The 17,216-nt window shown below is 43.1% G+C and overlaps 1 protein-coding gene across 1 annotated transcript in view; it reads right to left on the bottom strand.

The window, feature by feature from the left end:
- Nucleotides 1-17,157, bottom strand: part of LOC123350280 (butyrophilin subfamily 1 member A1-like) — a 95,378-nt gene extending 78,221 nt beyond the window's left edge. The window contains exons 1-5 of the mRNA XM_044988777.1: nucleotides 17,081-17,157; nucleotides 15,771-15,874; nucleotides 8,730-9,071; nucleotides 7,221-7,505; nucleotides 137-565 (exon numbers count right to left, since the gene is read on the bottom strand). Coding sequence (XP_044844712.1) covers nucleotides 137-565; nucleotides 7,221-7,505; nucleotides 8,730-9,071; nucleotides 15,771-15,840 — 1,126 coding nt within the window. The 5' untranslated portion in view covers nucleotides 15,841-15,874; nucleotides 17,081-17,157. The remainder of the gene's footprint in view (nucleotides 1-136; nucleotides 566-7,220; nucleotides 7,506-8,729; nucleotides 9,072-15,770; nucleotides 15,875-17,080) is intronic.
- Nucleotides 17,158-17,216: the final 59 nt, after the last annotated feature.

The raw sequence follows: 17,216 nt of genomic DNA, 5'->3' as shown, positions 1-17,216 counted from the left end.
TTTGGGAGTTTTAAAACAATAATAGACAAAGCAATAAAATGTGCTGTGGAGAAGAGATAAGCCTGTGCTGGCTCCTGGGGAGACACAATAATAGTGTTTGATAAATATGTTTTCTCCAATTCTAGACCTTTCTTACCTATAACCAAGACATCCGTGATGATCTCTCTGTGAAATGAGTTGGCTGTGGCAGAACATACATATTTCCCTGCATCTTCCACCTGAATATTGTTCAGTTTCAGAGAAATATTTCCTTTCCCAAACTCCTTTCCTTTAAAAACTTCTGCCTTTTTTTCATATTTCTTCCTGAGCCATTCTCTGCTGTTGACTCCATTTGGAGACAAATAACCATTTGAGCATTTGTCATCCTGTGGATAAGAATTAACCCGGGGGCTGCTTTCATCATAGAAGTAGAGATAGATTGTCTTAACCTCCCCAGGTCCAACTTTCCTCCATTGCAGCTCCATGCTAGGGGGCAGATGTTTCGTAATCAGCCGGCAGGGAAGAATGGCATTTTCTCCAATTACAGCTGTAATGATGTCATGTTCTGCCTCCACATCAAAGAAACCTGAAAAATGTTCAGGGGGTTATAATTGCACCAGCAGCACATAATGATTCATGTTAATGTGTAAGAGAGAGCGAGTGAAAAAAAGGACAGCCATAATTCTGCTCTTAGTTATATTCTTTTTATAATAGTGTAAATTCAATAGCTTCGGGGGATTCCCTACTAATATAAACACAGATAAGTAAAATGCTGCACCAAAGGCTTGTCTACACTGTGGGGTTATGCGCACTATGGAAGAGTGATTAATAAAATGCACCAATGTGTTGTGCATTAATTGGTCTGTGTAGACCTTGATGATGCACACTAAAAGTTCCCTAGTGTGCTTTCCTGAATTACTGTTAATATAAGAACATAAGAATGGCCTTACTGGGTCAGACCAAAGGACCATGAAGCCCAGTATCCTGTCTACCGACAGTGGCCAATGCCAGGTGCCCCAAATGGAACGAACAGACAGATTCTCATCAAATAATCCATATCCTGTCACCCAAACCCAGCTTCTGGAAAACAGGCTAGGGACTCCATTCCTGCCCATCCTAGCTAATAGCCATTGATGGACCTATCTTCTGTGAATCTATCTAGCTCCCTTTTGAACCCCATTATAGTATTGGACTTCACAACACCCTCTGGCAAGGAGTTCCAGAGGTTGACAGTGTGTTGCATGAAAAAATACTTTCTTGTGTTCGTTTTAAACGTGCTACCTATTAATTTCATTTGGTAGCCCCTTGTTTTTGTATTATGAGAAGGAGTAAATAATACTTCCTTATTTACTTTCCTTATACCAGTCATAATTTTACAGACCTCTATCATATTCCCCCTTACTCGCCTCTTTTCCAAGCTGAAAAGTCCCAGTCCCATTAATCTCTGCTCATATGGAAGTCGTCCTATACCCCTAATAATTTTTGCTGCCCTTTCCTGAACCTTTTCCAATTCCAATATATCTTTTTTGAGAAGGGGTGACCACATATGCATGCAGTATTCAAGGTGTGGGCATACCATGGATTTATATAGAGGCAATATGATATTTTCTGTCTTATTATGTATCCCTTTCTTGATGATTCCCAACATTTTGTTAGCATTTTTGACTGCCGCTGCACATTGGATGATTTCAGAGAACTATCCACAATGAAAAGGGGAAAGCAGTGGACATGTTATTCCTTGACTTTAGCAAAGCTTCTGATACAGTTTCCCACAGTATTCTTGCCAGCAAGTTAAAGAAGTATGGGCTGGATGAATGCACTATAAGGTGGAAAGAAAGCTGGCTAGATCATTGGGCACAATGGGTAGTGATCAATGGCTCCATGTGTAGTTGGCAGCCGGTATCAAGCGGAGTTTTGTTCAATATCTTCATTAATGATCTGGAGGATGGCGTGGGTTGCACCCTCAGCAAGTTTGCAGATGACACTAAACTGGGAGGGGTGGTAGATACGCTGGAGGGTAGGGATAGGATACAGAAGGACCTAGACAAATTAGAGGATTGGGACAAAAGAAATCTGATGAGATTCAACAAGGACAAGTACGGAGTCCTGCACTTAGGACGGAAGAATCCCATGAACTGCTACAGACTAGGGACAAAATGGCTAGGCAGCAGTTCTGCAGAGAAGGACCTAGGAGTTACAGTGGATGAGAAGCTGAATATGAGTCAACAGTGTGCCCTTGTTGCCAAAAAGGTTAACAGCATTTTGGGCTATATAAGAAGAAGCATTGCCAGCAGATTAAGAGATGTGATCATTCCCCTCTATTAGACATTGGTGAGGCCTCATCTGGAGTACTGTGTCCTGTTTTGGGCCCCACACTACAAGAAGGATGTGGAAAAATTAGAAAGAATCTAGTGGAAGGAAACAAAAATGATTAGGGGGCTGGAGCACATGATTTATGAGGAGAGGCTGAGGGAACTGGGATTATTTAATTTGCAGAAGAGAAGAATGAGGGGGGATTTGATAGCTGCTTTCAACTATCTGAAAGGGGGTTCCAAAGAGGATGGATCTAGACTGTTCTCAGTGGTAGCAGATAGCAGAACAAAGAGTAATGGTCTGAAGTTCCAGTGGGGGAGGTTTAGGCTAGATATTAGGAAAAACTTTTTCACTAGGAGGGTGGTGAAGCATTGGAATGGGTTACCTAGGGAGGTGGTGGAATCACCTTCCTTAGAGGTTTTTAACGTCAGGCTTGACAAAGGCATGGCTGGGATGATTTAGTTGGGGATTGGTCCTGCTTTGAGCACGGGGTTGGACTAGATCTCCTCCTGAGGTCCCTTCCAAACCTGATATTCTATGATTCTATGAATGACTCCAAGATCTCTTTCTTGAGTAGTAACAGCTAATTTAGACCCCATCATTGTATATGTATAGCTAGGATTATGTTTTCCAATGTGCATTACTTTGCATTTATCATCATTAAATTTCATCTGCCATTTTGTTGCCCAGTCACCCAGTTTAGAGAGATGCTTTTGTAGCTCTTCACAGTCTGCCTGGGACTTACTATCTTGAGTAGTTTTGTATCATCTGCAAATTTTGCCACCTCCCTGTTTACTGCTTTTTCCAGATCATTTATGCATATATTAAATAGGACTGGGCCCAGTACAAATCCCTGGGGGACACCACTATTTACCGCTTTCCTTTCTGAAAACTGACCATTTATTCCTGCTCTTTGTTTCCTATCTTTTAACCAGTTACCAGTCCATGAGACAACCTTCCCTCTTATACCATGACTGATTATTTTGCTTGAGAGCCTTTGGTGAGGGACCTTGTCAAAGGCTTTCTGAAAATCTAAATACGCTATATCAAGTGAATCTCCTTTGTTTGCTTGTTGACCCCTTCAGAGAATTCAGGTAGATTGGTGAGGCAAGATTTCCCTTTATAAAAACCATGTTGACTATTTCCCAACAAATTATGTTCATCTATCTGTCTGACAATTTTGTTCTTTATGATTGTTTCAACCAATTTGCCTGGTACTGAAGTGAGGCTTACTGGCCTGTAATTGCCAGGGTCACCTCTGGAGTCCTTTTTAAAAATTGGCGTCACATTAGCTATCCTGCAGTCATTTGGTACAGAAGCTGATTTAAATGATAGGTTACAGATGTCAGGTAGTAGTCCTGCAATTTCACATTTGAGTTCCTTCAGAACTCTTGGGTGAATGCCATCAGGTCATGGAGACTTATTACTGTTTCGTTTATAAATTTGTTCCAAAACCTCCTCTAATGACACCTCAGTCTGGGACAGTTTCTTAGATCTGTCACCCAAACAGAATAGTTCAGGTTTGGGAATCTCCATCACATCCTCAGCCATGAAGAGCGATGCAAACAATTCATTTAATTTCTCCGCAATAGCCTTATCGTCTTTGATTGCTCCTTTAGCATCTCAATCATCCATTGGCCCCACTGGCTGTTTAGCAAGCTTTTTTGTTTGTTTGTTTAATTGCTATTACATTTGAGTCTTTGGCTAACTGTTCTTCAAATTCTTTTTTGATCTTTCTAATTATATTTTTATACTTCGTTTTCCAGAGATTATGCTCCTTTCTATTTTCCTTATTGGGATTAGGATTTATCTTCCACTTTTTAAATTATTCCTTTTTGCCTCTCACTGCTTCTTTTACTTTGTTGTTTAGCCATGGTGGCTCTTTTTTGTTTCTCTTACTATATGTTTTAAATTAAGGTATACATTTAAGTTGAGCTTCTATTATGGTGTCTTTAAAAAGTTTCCATGCAGCTTGAAGGGACTTCACTTTTGGTGCTGTACCTTTTAATTTCTGTTTCACTAACCTCCTCATTTTTGCATAGTTCCCCCTTTTCTGAAATTAAATGCTACAGTGTTGGGCCGCTGTGGAGTTTTCCCTGCCACAGGGATGTTAAATTTAATTATATTATGGTCACTATTACCAAGCAGTCCAGCTATATTCACCTATTGCACCTGATCCTGTGCTCCACTTCAGACTCAATCAAGAATTGCCTCTGCTTTGGTGGGTTTCAGGACTAGCTGCTCCCAGAAGCAGTCATTTAAGGTGTCAAGAAACTTTATCTCAGCATCCCTTCCTGAGGTGACGTACCCAGTCAATATGGGGATAGTTGAAATCCCCCATTATTATTATTTAGTTTTTTATTTTAATAGCTTCTCTAATCTCCCTGAGCATTTCACAGTCACTAACACCATCCTGGTCAGGTGATCTGTAATATAACCCTACTGCCATATTCTTATTTTTCAAGCATGGAATTACTATCCATAGAAATTCTATAGTCCATTTTAGTTCATTTAAGATTTTTTTACTTCATTTGATTCTACACTTTCTTTTACATATAGTGCCACGCCCCTGTTAGGATATAGATATTCAGGCCTGTCTGCAAAGGCCTATACTTTAAGAATTTAGGTGCATTCTTATCACTTAGCTAGTTATAGAGATATAAAAGAAAGAATCAAAATCACTGTCTGTCTGTGTAATGGCCTTCTCTTACTGTGACAGTCTGAGGCCTGGTTCTTCGGCTAAGCAACAGAGGCCAGCCATAAACTGGGAAGTGCATGGTCACATCCACACATTCCAAACTAATCACATTGAAATAAGGCAATCTGGGGCTGTTAGGAAGGTGATTTGATCTATCACCTCAAGAGAAAGGAAAGAGCCTAGAAGATGTAAAATGAAACTTAGTTTGATAGCATCCTGTCTGGCAAGAACTCACTTATCAATAGACACAGCTGGAAAACCCTTATGTCTGTATAGATGTAGTTGTGAAATTCTCACTTCTGTATTGTTTTGTATGTTTATTTGCATGGTCTCTGTTTGGTTCTGTAATTGTTTCTGTCTGCTGTATAATTAATTTTGTTGGATGTAAACCAAAAACCAATGAAGGTGGTGGGTATTGCTTAAATAACCATGTTACAATATGTTAGGATTGTTTAGTTAAACTTCAGTAAAATGATTGGTTAAGGTATAGCTAAGCTGAACTCAACTCTTACTATATAGTCTGCAATGAATCAGGAAGTAAGGGGGGGTTGGGAACAGGGACTGGGGATGGGGGAATTGGGATCATGGTTTTGCTAAAGGGGGAAATGGGAACAGGGGATGGGAACAGGAACAGGGACACAGGCTCTGTGGTGTCAGAGCTGGGAAGAGGGACACTAAGGAAGGAAACTGGAATTATGCTTGCTGGAAGTTCACACCAATAAACATCGAATTGTTTGCACCTTTGGACTTCTGGTATTGTTGCTCTCTGTTCATGCGAGAAAAACCAGGGTTACGGTGGACGAAAAGCTGAATATGAGTCAACAGTGTGCCCTTGTTGCCAAGAAGGCTAATGGCATTTTGGGTTGTATAAGTAGGGGCATTTCCAGCAGATCGAGGGATGTGATCATTCCCCTCTATTCAGCACTGGTGAGGCCTCATTTGGAGTACTGTGTCCAGTTTTGGGCCCCACACTACAAGAAGGATGTGGATAAATTGGAGAGAGTCCAGCGGAGGGCAACAAAAATGATTAGGGGGCTGGAGCACATGACTTATGAGGAGAGGCTGAGGGAACTGGGATTGTTTAGTCTGCAGAAGAGAAGAATGAGGGGGGATTTGATAGCTGCTTTCAACTACCTGAAAGGGGGTTCCAAAGAGGATCGATCTAGACTGTTCTCAGTGGTAGAAGATGACAGAACAAGGAGTAATGGTCTCAAGTTGCAGAGGGGGAGGTTTAGGTTGGACATTAGGAAAGACTTTTTCACTAGTAGGGTGATGAAGCACTGGAATGGGTTACCTAGGGAGGTAGTGGAATCTCCTTCCTTAGAGGTTTTTAAGGTCAGGCTTGACAAAGCCCTGGCTGGGATGATTTAGTTGGGTTTGGTCCTGCTTTGAGCAGGGGGTTGGACTAGATGACCTCCTGAGGTCCCTTCCAACCCTAAGATTCTATGATAAGTGAGAGGGTGAAGGAATAAGCCCCCTAACAGCCCCCACCAGCACGACCTGTTCTGTCCTTCTGATATATTATATACCCCGGTATTACTGTGTCCCATTGATTTTCCTCATTATATCAGGTTTCTGTGATGCCTATTATATCAATATTCTCATTTTAAACTAGGTGATCTTGTTCACCCATCTTATTATTTAGACTTCTAGCATTGGTATCTAATCATTTTAAAAACTTGTCACTTTTTAGCTGTCCCCTATTTCATTACATAATTATATGGGACTTTTTTTTTCATTTGACTCTTTCTCATCAGATCCTCCCTGTATTTTATCATTTTCCATCCTCTCCTCCTTATTAGGACTTAGGGAATCTCCATTTATAGATCCTCCCCTAAGGTATGTCTGAACCACATGTTCCTCCGCACTTATCGGCTTTCCCCAGCCCTTAGTTTAAAAACTGTTCTATGAACTTTATAATTTTAAGTTCCAGCAATCTGGTTCCATTTTGGTTAGGTTCTGGTTTGGTTTTGATTTACCATATTATCGTTTCAAACAATAATATGGTAAAGGACACCTGGGAATCTTTAGTGAGCACCAGTTGGGGTCTACATAGACTAATTAATGTGCAACCCTTTAATGCGCTTTAGAAATCACACCCCAATAATGCATGTTGGTGCTCTGTGTAGGCAAGCCTTGAATGACATGGTTGGGCACAAGACAGGTGCGTTTAGTCCTATTTTCTAAGTAAGAGCAGGAATATTTGTTTTGAAAGTACATCTCCTCTTACCAGAAATTGCAATAACTTTTTCATGGTGCCTCTTCAGCAAGGGGTTTATTATAGTGCATGAGATGGTGTCAGAAGCAGTATCTGCTACCCTGAGCGTACTGTGGATTTGATACAGATCTGTCACATCTTTCTGGATTCTTGTTTCAGCCATAGCAGTTATTTTTTGTCCTGTGCTGTCAGTCCAGCGTACTTCAGGTTGTGGGTACCACCCTTGGGATGTACATCTCAGAGTGATTGAATTATTCTGCTGATGTTCTATAGTTAGGCGAGGTGCTGATCCAAAACCTAGAGTGAAAACCAATTTTTTTAAAAATGTTAAACAGGCTGAAGAACTATCTAACAAACCAAACAAAGAGTGCTAATGATGATCACCACTATCATTAGAGTCTCCATGTCCTATTGACTCTACACTGAACTATAATCTTGCATTTCCAAGTATCTTAAATCCATAGAGAGATTTCCACCTCAAAAGATCACCAAACACTTCACTAGCTGATCCCAAACTGTATGTAGACATGACTTCGTCGTATGCATGTGACAGCTTCCCTTTTGGGATGGCAGCAGGTTAGTCAGCAAACAGTATTTTCAGAAAAGAGGAGATCCACCTTTGTGTGGTCCATATTTTGGGCACATTCAGGGGCCCTTCTAGGTCCCATTGTAAGTCAGAGCAGCATTAGGGCTATTCTAACTTACACTTTGTTTCCCATTGTCCCCTATGAGGCGTTGAAAGCAGAGTATAGCCAAAGCACAGTGTGCTCCAGGCATACCCTTACCAGCCCTTAGCCTGCTCCCTCTCCCACAACCCTGACATGCCCCTTACATCATGTCTGGAAGCAAGGCCACTACAGAGCCCTTACATCAGCTCTACACTGGCCAAGGAGAACCTTCTCTGTACAAGGGGTAATGTCAGCGGTTCATTTCCATGTAAAAGGGCCTTAGTGTAACTGAGAATCAGGCGCAGTGTGTACAAACCATAGGTGGGCAGTGACCCCACAGTTCTGCAGGACTCTAATGTACTGCCTGGGTGTATGTGTGTGTGAGACGGGAGGAAATGGCCCAGCTTTGCCCCTGCGCTTCAGTCATTTTATTGCTGTTGTACAACAGCAGCACACACAAGGCAGGGGAATGATGATTGCACATGCCACCAGCAAAAAGCCAGAGAAAAAGGTACATGAGGTATCCATGTTGTGTGCATACACTGTGTATAATTTGAATACACTATGTGAGATGGACACCAAACTGCTGATGCTTCTCTGACCCCCAGTCCAGCACTTCTCTCCTCTTACTTCCCTGCCCATCACTTCCTCTGCCCACCTCCCATAACATTGCACACACGTGGGTGTTTCTCCTTCCCCTGCCAGCTGGTGAACCCTCGCTGTTGGGAGAAAAGGATTAAATGGAAATACAGCTGCTACACACAGGGCAGGCAATGGAGAATCAGCACCACTGTGATCAGTGCGGCATTGTTCCCTGCCAGCAACACTTTTGTATCAACATCTCCATGCTTACCTGCAACAATCACCTGGGCGATAGTTTCTTGATAGACACCATCGCTTGTCACCGCACACACATACTGCCCACTATCTTCTACTTGCGCTGGAAAGAGCTTCACCCTAACGACTCCATTCCCATATCGTCCTTTGATCCTCTGCCGGTTCCCAGCCTGGCCCACCTCAGTCCCTTTTTCTGTGCTATTGTAAAAATATAATGTCGTATTTTTGTTCCTTTCCATTTTGTAACAATGCACTTGAATGTTAGCAGGGACCTGGCCTATCAGATGGCAGGACAATGTCACAGCTTGTCCAACCAAGACAACTGCAGGAGCAACATGCACAGTGACAGTAAAATCATCTGCAAGAAAGGAAATAAATCATGATCACTGATTTTCTTCAAAAGCTTGAAAATGGTGTCGCCTGAACAAAAGAAAAACTAGATGCAATTTCTGACACACAACAACAGTGCTATGTTTCCTGGGAGAAACTCACCCCATCTAACCTAATTACCCCCCTTCAGAATGGAGAGAGTGTTTGAGCTCCTTACTGATAGCTCAGCTATACACATATTTGAGCACGAGGTGGTGCAGACTGAACTTCTCAGGGGTCGTTGCAGGAAGTTCTAGGCAGAGAAGGAGCCTGTACCATCATTAAAGGTGTTAAAATGTGTTCCCCTCTCAGTGGCTGGCCTGCATGGTGAGGTGGACAGCAGAGCTAAGGCTAGACTTGGCTGAATTCAATCTTTAAAAAAAAATAATTTTGGTGGATAATATCAATTTATTTTTAATCATTTTTCTGTTTTTAATCTACTGAAAATTTCAAGAGTTTGCAGACTTACAGGGTTTAATAATTTTTTTATTTGTATCAATTTAAATGTTCACAGTTGCAGGAAATTATGGAGGGGCACACAATGGGGGCGTGTAGCAGCGTGGTCACCCGCTCCTGGCCTGAAAGGGGTTAAAAGCCAGCCCTTGGAGAGGGCTGGGGCTGGGAACCTTAGACTGGGCTGATTGAGGAAGCAGCCTCAGCTGTGGCCACACCCCAAACAGACCCAGCTGGCCCTATAAAGGCCAAAGAAGCCAGGAGCAGACACAGTCTCTCTCTGCCTTCAGAGACAGAGGGACCTGGCTGCTGGGAAGCTCAGGTGCCCTAGAGTGAGGCAGGGCTGGCAACTCCCCAGGCTGCAGGGCCTTGTCCAAGGCCCCATAGAGGCAGTGGGTTGCAGAGAGAGGCAGTAGGTCCAGACCCAACCTTGCCTATGATGAATGGCTGACGCTGCAGTCTGCTCCAGGGTACGGGAGCAAGTTGGTGACTGGCAGTAGCCTACAAATGAGGCGAGGTGGGGAGAGGGGATGGGGGCTCCCTGGGGAGGGGAGACCCTGAGACTGAGGGGTGTACTGCCAGGGGAGATAATGGGGCACCAGAGTCCTAGAAGGGACAGGGGGCCAAGTGGCAGTGGGACACTGGCCTGCAGAGGGTGCTCCAAGGCTGGAAATGAGCTAATTCCCAAGACACCCTTGTGGCGCCGCCTGCTGGTGAGTCCCACATCACCACAGGGTGGATAAGACAATTAAAATTTATAAGCATTAAAACACAAACTGTCAACTGCATAAATAAAAATTTTAGCATTAAGTCAAACAAATTTCTTACTTTACATCTCTGAATATTTTAATTAGCAGTGATGGAAATATTTTTCATCAGTTTGTGTGCGTACAGTGAAATTGACATTTTTTCAACATTTACTGATAAAAATCTAAGCCTAGTTATGATCCTGCTTTCTGCCCAACCCTTTTGGGTGGCTTGTGCCTCTGTAAGAAGTAGGAAGGAGAAGTCCCTGCGCATAGGAAAAGTAATTGTCGTCTTCAAGGTGACACCCAGCCCGTAGAGTTGAGTTGTTTGGGCAGCACTGAACCCAGTTAGCTAAACTGTTTGCTGCTGCACAGAAGATATTGTGGTCACTGGTCATCAAGGGCTCCTACAAAGTACACATACTAAGAGGACACTACATTTTGTTTGCTATATTGGGTCATGTGATTGGGGAAATTCATTGGTATTATCTGTGTGTGCACCGGTGACCCTAAGAGTAGGGTTTTACCCTGTTATGTAATTTGTGTTATTTCTTGGGAGTCTGCAATTCTCTGCCATGCAGGTGAGGGTTAGCCTGTGGTTAGAATGTCCATTTGGCAAATAATTCCAAATGTTAGATATATATGAGAATTTTACTTTATGCTTGGGGAAATGTGTGGGCAGATAATGAGAGAGCAATCATTAAATATAGTGAAATATGCACGCAGCCCATTATCAATCTTAGAAAGAAATTCTAATTCATAAAAGTAATGTAACATTAGCATATGTAATGCAGTATAATAATGGTTGGAAAATTTTTTCCCTTCCATGGAGAGTTTTCATTTGTTGTTGTTGTTGTTGATAAACCAAAACCCAATTTTTTTAACAAAAGTCAGCAGGGTTTTTGTTTTTGTTTTGTTTTTTTTTGAAAAAAATGGAGTTTTGGGGTTTCTAATGAAACATCAGAAAAATCTGAGGGAGGCAGACACTTTCTACACAAAAAATAATTCAGTCAAAACCCCAATCTTCTACTCAGCCCTCGTAAATTGTGAGTGATTTGGAGCTTTTGGCCAAAATATTCAAAATAGGGACCTAAAGAGAGACTCTTAAATAGACGTCAGATAGTCTTATTTAGGTATATAAATATAGCTGAAATTCATCCAAGTTATAACAATTGGAGTCTGTGATGAGCTCTTCGGGTTTTGAGGGTGGTACGTGTGTGTGTGAGAGAGAGAGGGTGGTGGGGGGGAGAGAAGAGAGAGAAAAATACAATGGTGGTGGCAACAGTGGTTGTAGCCATTCTCTGATCTGATCGTACACATGTATATACCATGCCAGTAGCTCCTTTCCTAGATCACTGATAAAACCATTGGCAGATAGCTACCCCTCCTTCATGTGCAGGTGATACAAAAGCCTTGCTAAGCAATCTCTCATCCTGAGTGACTCCCATCATTAATGATCTGGATGATGGGATGGATTGTACCCTCAGCAAGTTTGCAGATGACATTAAGCTGTGGGGAGAGTTAGATACACTGGAGGGTAGCAATAGGGTCCAGAGTGACCTAGACAAATTAGAGGACTGGGCCCTAAGAAATCTGATGAGGTTCAACAAGGACAAGTGCAGAGTCCTGCATTTAGGATGGAAGAATCCCATGCATTACTACAGGCAAAGGACCAACTGGCTAAGCAGCAGTTATTCAAAAAAAAAAAGACCTAAGTATTACAGTGGACAAGAAGCTGGATATGAGTCAACAGTGTGCCCTTGTTGCCAAGAAGGCTAACGGCATATTGGGCTGCATTAGTAGGAGCATTGCCAGCAGATCGAGGGGAGTGATTATTCCCTTCTGTTCGGCACTGGTGAGGCCACATCTGGAGTACTGTGTCCAGTTTTGGGCCCCCCACTACAGAAAGGATGTGGACAAACTGGAGAGAGTCCAGCAGAGGGCAACAAAAATGACTAGGGGGCTGGGGCACATGACTTATGAGGAGAGGCTGAGGGAACTGGGCTTATTTAGTCTGCAGAAGAGAAGAATGTGGGGCGGGGATTTGATAGCAGCCTTCAACTACCTGAAGGGGGGTATGTTTTGATGAATGTGATTTAAGATAAAAGCCAGTGGAAACAATGGGAAATAATCTTCCTCTTTCCAGCAGCAGATGTGCTTCACTCTGCCTGAACAAAGATGAAGGTTCAAGTGTTAAAGATAATAATTGGAGATATACCAATCTCCTAAAACTGGAAGGGACCTTAAAAGGTCATTGAGTCCAGCCCCCTGCCTTCACTAGCAGGACCAATTTTTGCCCCAGACCCCCAAGTGGCCCCCCTCAAGGATTGAACTCACAATCCTGGGTTTAGCAGGCCAATGCTCAAACCACTGATTTATCCCTCTCCCCTCATTTACACCTGTACAACCTCAGTGAAGCTAATAAGGGGCTAATGGGGTTAGCAGAGGGCAGAATTTTCCCTGAATATTTTCACTGCGCTGAATGTGCTCCACAAAGAGAAAGACTGAGCTCCAGCCAAAGCCCCAATCACTGCACCTTTACAGAGTGTGTCTCAGCCTGAATAATCCATCACTCTTCATAACCTTTATAGAAAAAAAAATCAACCAAAATATGGACAAATATCACTGTTCTTTGTCGTTAATAGATGGCTGCCATACTACTGGTGGCATGGTTCAGCAAAAGGGCACATGAAGGACTCATTTTGTGTAGCAACTAACGGGTGCAACTGCCCCATCTGCTCAGCGATAAATACGTTATATTAATAAGATGGCAAGAAAAGAAAGAAAATATCTGGAATTGCCACAGGACTGTATTTGCAGGACAATGACAGTAACCAGCTGCACATGTCAATATAGTACACTAGGGTTATAGGGTCCTCTACCTGTTCCAGTCCTCTCCTGGAGCTGTCCCTCTCCTGGGCCCAAAAGAGCCAGTGCATCTCATGTATCTCTTTATTGTGAATTTTAAGTTCACACATGAAGAGAAAACTACAATTCCATCAGAACTCATTTGCTACTCTCAGCTTTTGGTTTTCTGTATTTGTTTTAAGAACAGGAGTACTTGTGGTACCTTAAAGACTTAATTAAATAAATTTGTTAGTCTTTAAGGTGCCACAAGTACTCCTGTTCTTTTTGCGGATACAGACTAACACGGCTGCTACTCTGAAACCTGTATTTGTTTTGTGTCTCTTAAATAATATCCAGAAGACGCGCTGGTACCAGAGTCTCATCCGGTGAGGGAGAGGAGGGAGGCAAGGACATAAAATGACACTAACTGACAACAACTACTAATTATAACAGCACATTCAAAGAGGGAACAAGCTGAGAGCAAGGTCCCACCATCGAGCCTGCACAGTAAGAAGGAGCTGAAGGATGCGTGGAGTGACTTTACCCTTTATCCCGCTGGCTCAGAGCATGAGGGACACCAGGGCACAGGCGAGGTCCCCTCTACTGGTACCATTAGCAAAAACTCTCTGGAACTGGCACATGAGAAACACACCTAATGTAATGGGCATAGGCAATTACTCAAAGAAGAACAAAGATGGTTTATCATGATGGAATCAAGTCCGACAGTCCAAAAAGATGAGAGAAAGAGGAAGCAAAAATACCTCCTTTTTCAGCTGATGCTTTTTGTTTATTTCTGTTTCGGCCACAAAATATTGGTAATTAAATTTACAACAAAAATTGAAATTTTCTGTGGAAACAATTGAGTACATTCGTGAATGAGTTATTCTAACCAGGTTTAACTCTGTTTAGCTTAGTAGCTCTGAAAGTTAACAGGGCACTGTGGAGGGGAGTCTCTGCCAACAGTTAAAACTCCCCTTTAGACTGTGATGTGGGAAACACAGGAGCCTACCCTCTACATTATTATGAAACTCCCCTGTGCCGTATTCCCTATTTATAGCAAAATTGCCTTTCTGCTTTTGCCTGGACACCTGGGCTGCTCCAAGCCAGAGCAGAAAAGTCTCCTCATGGAAGGCAGCCTCAGAACATTTCATGGTGACAACTGAAACCTCAGCAGGTAAGGAGCAAACAATTCTCACTGAGAATGATGCTGCATGGTGGGATGGACAGCAGAGCTAGGATTAGACACACACACATACATCAATGTTTATTTTTAAGCATTTTTCTATGTTTATCTATTGAAATGTTCAGAGTTTTGCAGAATTATGGTATTTAGACTTCTTTTTTAAATGTATTAATTTAAAATTTCAGAGTTTTGTGAAATTTGAGGGGAGAAACACACAGACAATTATTTAATGACTGTAGATTCTGGGATTCAAAAAGTGAAAGCATCTAACCATTAAAACAGAAACTGTCACCAGCGTATGTTGAAATGTTAGCCTTAAATCAAACTCTAAGAAATCCTTAGACCGGGCTGCAGTTCGACGGCGGGTCCCGCTTCGGCGGTAATTCGGCGGCGGGGGGGCTCCCGCCGCGGGTCTTCGGGGCACTTTGGTGGCGGGTCCCGGAACGGAAGGGCCCCCCGCCGCCGAAGACTGGGCTGCGCTTCCGCGGCGGGTCCCGCTTCCCCCCGGCCCCGGCCCCAGACTCTTACCCCCGGCTCCCTCCTCAGCCGGAGTCTCAGAGCCTCGCCGGAACAGCCGCAGCGTGTGGCCGGCGGGGCCTGAGCTCCGTCCCGCTCAGAGCCGCGTGGTGAGGGGGCGGGACTGGGAGCTCCACGCCGAGCAGAGGGAGCTGAGCTCAGCCTGGAGCTCCCAGCCCCACCCCTCACCACGCAGCTCTGAGCGGGGCAGGGCTCAGGGGCCCCGGCGGAGACACAGCGCTTGATGCGCTGAGGCTCCAGGAGAGTGGCGGAGGCGGGAGCCTCCGCTGTTCTCTTGGGGGCCCCTGCGGAGCCCGGGGCAAATTGCCCCCTTTGCCCCCCCCTCTGAGTGGCCCTGGGTAAATGTCCCATCTAAGCAGGAGTGTCACTGTGTTTTCATCCTGAAACACGGCTCTCTGTAACTTTCAGCAGCTTGAGGATGGTGACTAATGACTTGTGTTCAGACAAGGAGCTTATGTGCTCATTCCCCTCTCCCCCGGTTAATGAAGCAAGATCACTGAGATTTTATAATAATAATATAGAGAGATATACCTATCTTATAGAACTAGAAGGGACCCTAAAAGGTCATTGAATCCAGCCCCCTGCCTTCAATAGCAAGACTAAATACTGATTTTGCCCCAGATCTCTAAGTGGCCTCCTCAAGGATTAAACTTACAACCCTGGGTTTAGTAGGCCAATGCTCATACCACTGAGCAATCCCTCCCCACACAACTGAGATTATGTAAAAACAGCTGAAGAGATAGACAGGCTCCAGAATAGAGTGATGTTATTCCCACCACAATGCCATTAGATCTATCAAATTTTGTTTGGATTTCCCTCTTTATATTGCATCATGGTTTCCTTACACAGTATTTAGATAGGCAGCAATGGATATGTACATCTTTATTATCTAATCAGTAGTAATTAAAAATGGTGTTCTTACCCCAAAGCCATTTCATCACAAAAATCAATGGGCAGCCGATGGCGGAGAATACTTTGATTCCTATGTGCATTGTGAAGTGATTGCAATATAATTCTTCCAACTCTCTGCCAATGGAAATAGAAAACATCACAAACTGTAGCATGAGGTATACACACAACTAGAGCTGGTCAAGAATTCTTCTACAATGTGACTGCATCTGAAAATGCTTATTCATCAAAACCAAACAGCACGCCTGGCCAGGGGAGTCTGGACTCCTGTATCAGAGGACTCCCCAAACTTTGGGGGACTCCCCATACAGCTAAGGGAGACTCTAGGACTTGGGGCAGCCAGCTGTTCTATTTCATTTTGGGAATGAATCAAAACCATTTGATTTTAAATAAATATTTTTTCAGAATTTCCTTTATGTGAGAAATTTCAAACTTTCCACTTTTTGTTCTGAATCAAAATTAAAACTTTCAGAATTTCAGAATTTACAACAGAATGGACATTTTGAATTTTGACCAGCTCTATACAAAACTGCATTCATTTTACATGGCAATTTCTACTTTCCTGAAAAACAAAACACTAAGAAAAAATGATCCTTTGTGGAAGTAGGCTGAGGGAAGACAAGGTAATTCCTGTGATATTTAATTAACCCTAGACACTTTCACCTGTCAGTGGCTGCACGGATAAAATGCAGACCAAGCTGTGGGGGATAGAATCACTGAATATGTGAAATGTGCTGATTTTTAGACAAGTTTCCAATAGCAAAATGTTCTCACTAAAAAGTGAAACAAAACACACACAAAGCAAACCAATTAGTACTAATCTCCTCCTTTGCTGGATGGGGCTTGTGTAGCGTAGACAAGACATGACATTCACCATTGTGGTCTGTAGAAGAAGACTGGGGAATTTGCCCTTTTTTTATTATTATTATTTCTGCGGCAGATGTTATGAAGGAATTTATCCTCCACTGATCTTACGTAAGAACTTTTCACTAACACAACAATTATTTAAAAGAAAAAATTCAAATTCTAACTCACAATGTATTGTCGTGTAAATTCACTGTATTTCTGTTTCCAGCGATGCTGATTCAACTGCTACTCAGGTGACAGTCCTACACCCTGTAAAGTAGAGACTAACACAGGGCTGCTCAGAGGATTCAAGGGGCCTGGGGCAAAGCATTTTCAGGGGCCCCTTCCATAAAAAAAAGTTACTAAAGAATACTATATTCTCATGGGGGCCCCTGCGGGGCCCGGGGCAAATTGCTGCACTTGCCCCCCCCCCGTCGCCCCGGGGTGCCCCTGGACCAACATAGGAGAAGTAAGTACTTAATGTCTCCGTGAGTGAGCCTTGAAGAATCAGGCCATGTAGTAACAATTTCTCTACAGCTACTGCAGTTTTTTCTTTCCAGAGGGCTTCACAAACATAACAAACTCAAATATCAATTACTTCCTTGTACAAAGT

This window comes from Mauremys mutica, chromosome 15 (assembly GCF_020497125.1).
Source record: "Mauremys mutica isolate MM-2020 ecotype Southern chromosome 15, ASM2049712v1, whole genome shotgun sequence".
Lineage (NCBI taxonomy): Eukaryota > Metazoa > Chordata > Testudines > Geoemydidae > Mauremys > Mauremys mutica.
This window is presented reverse-complemented; position numbering and strand designations above follow the sequence as displayed.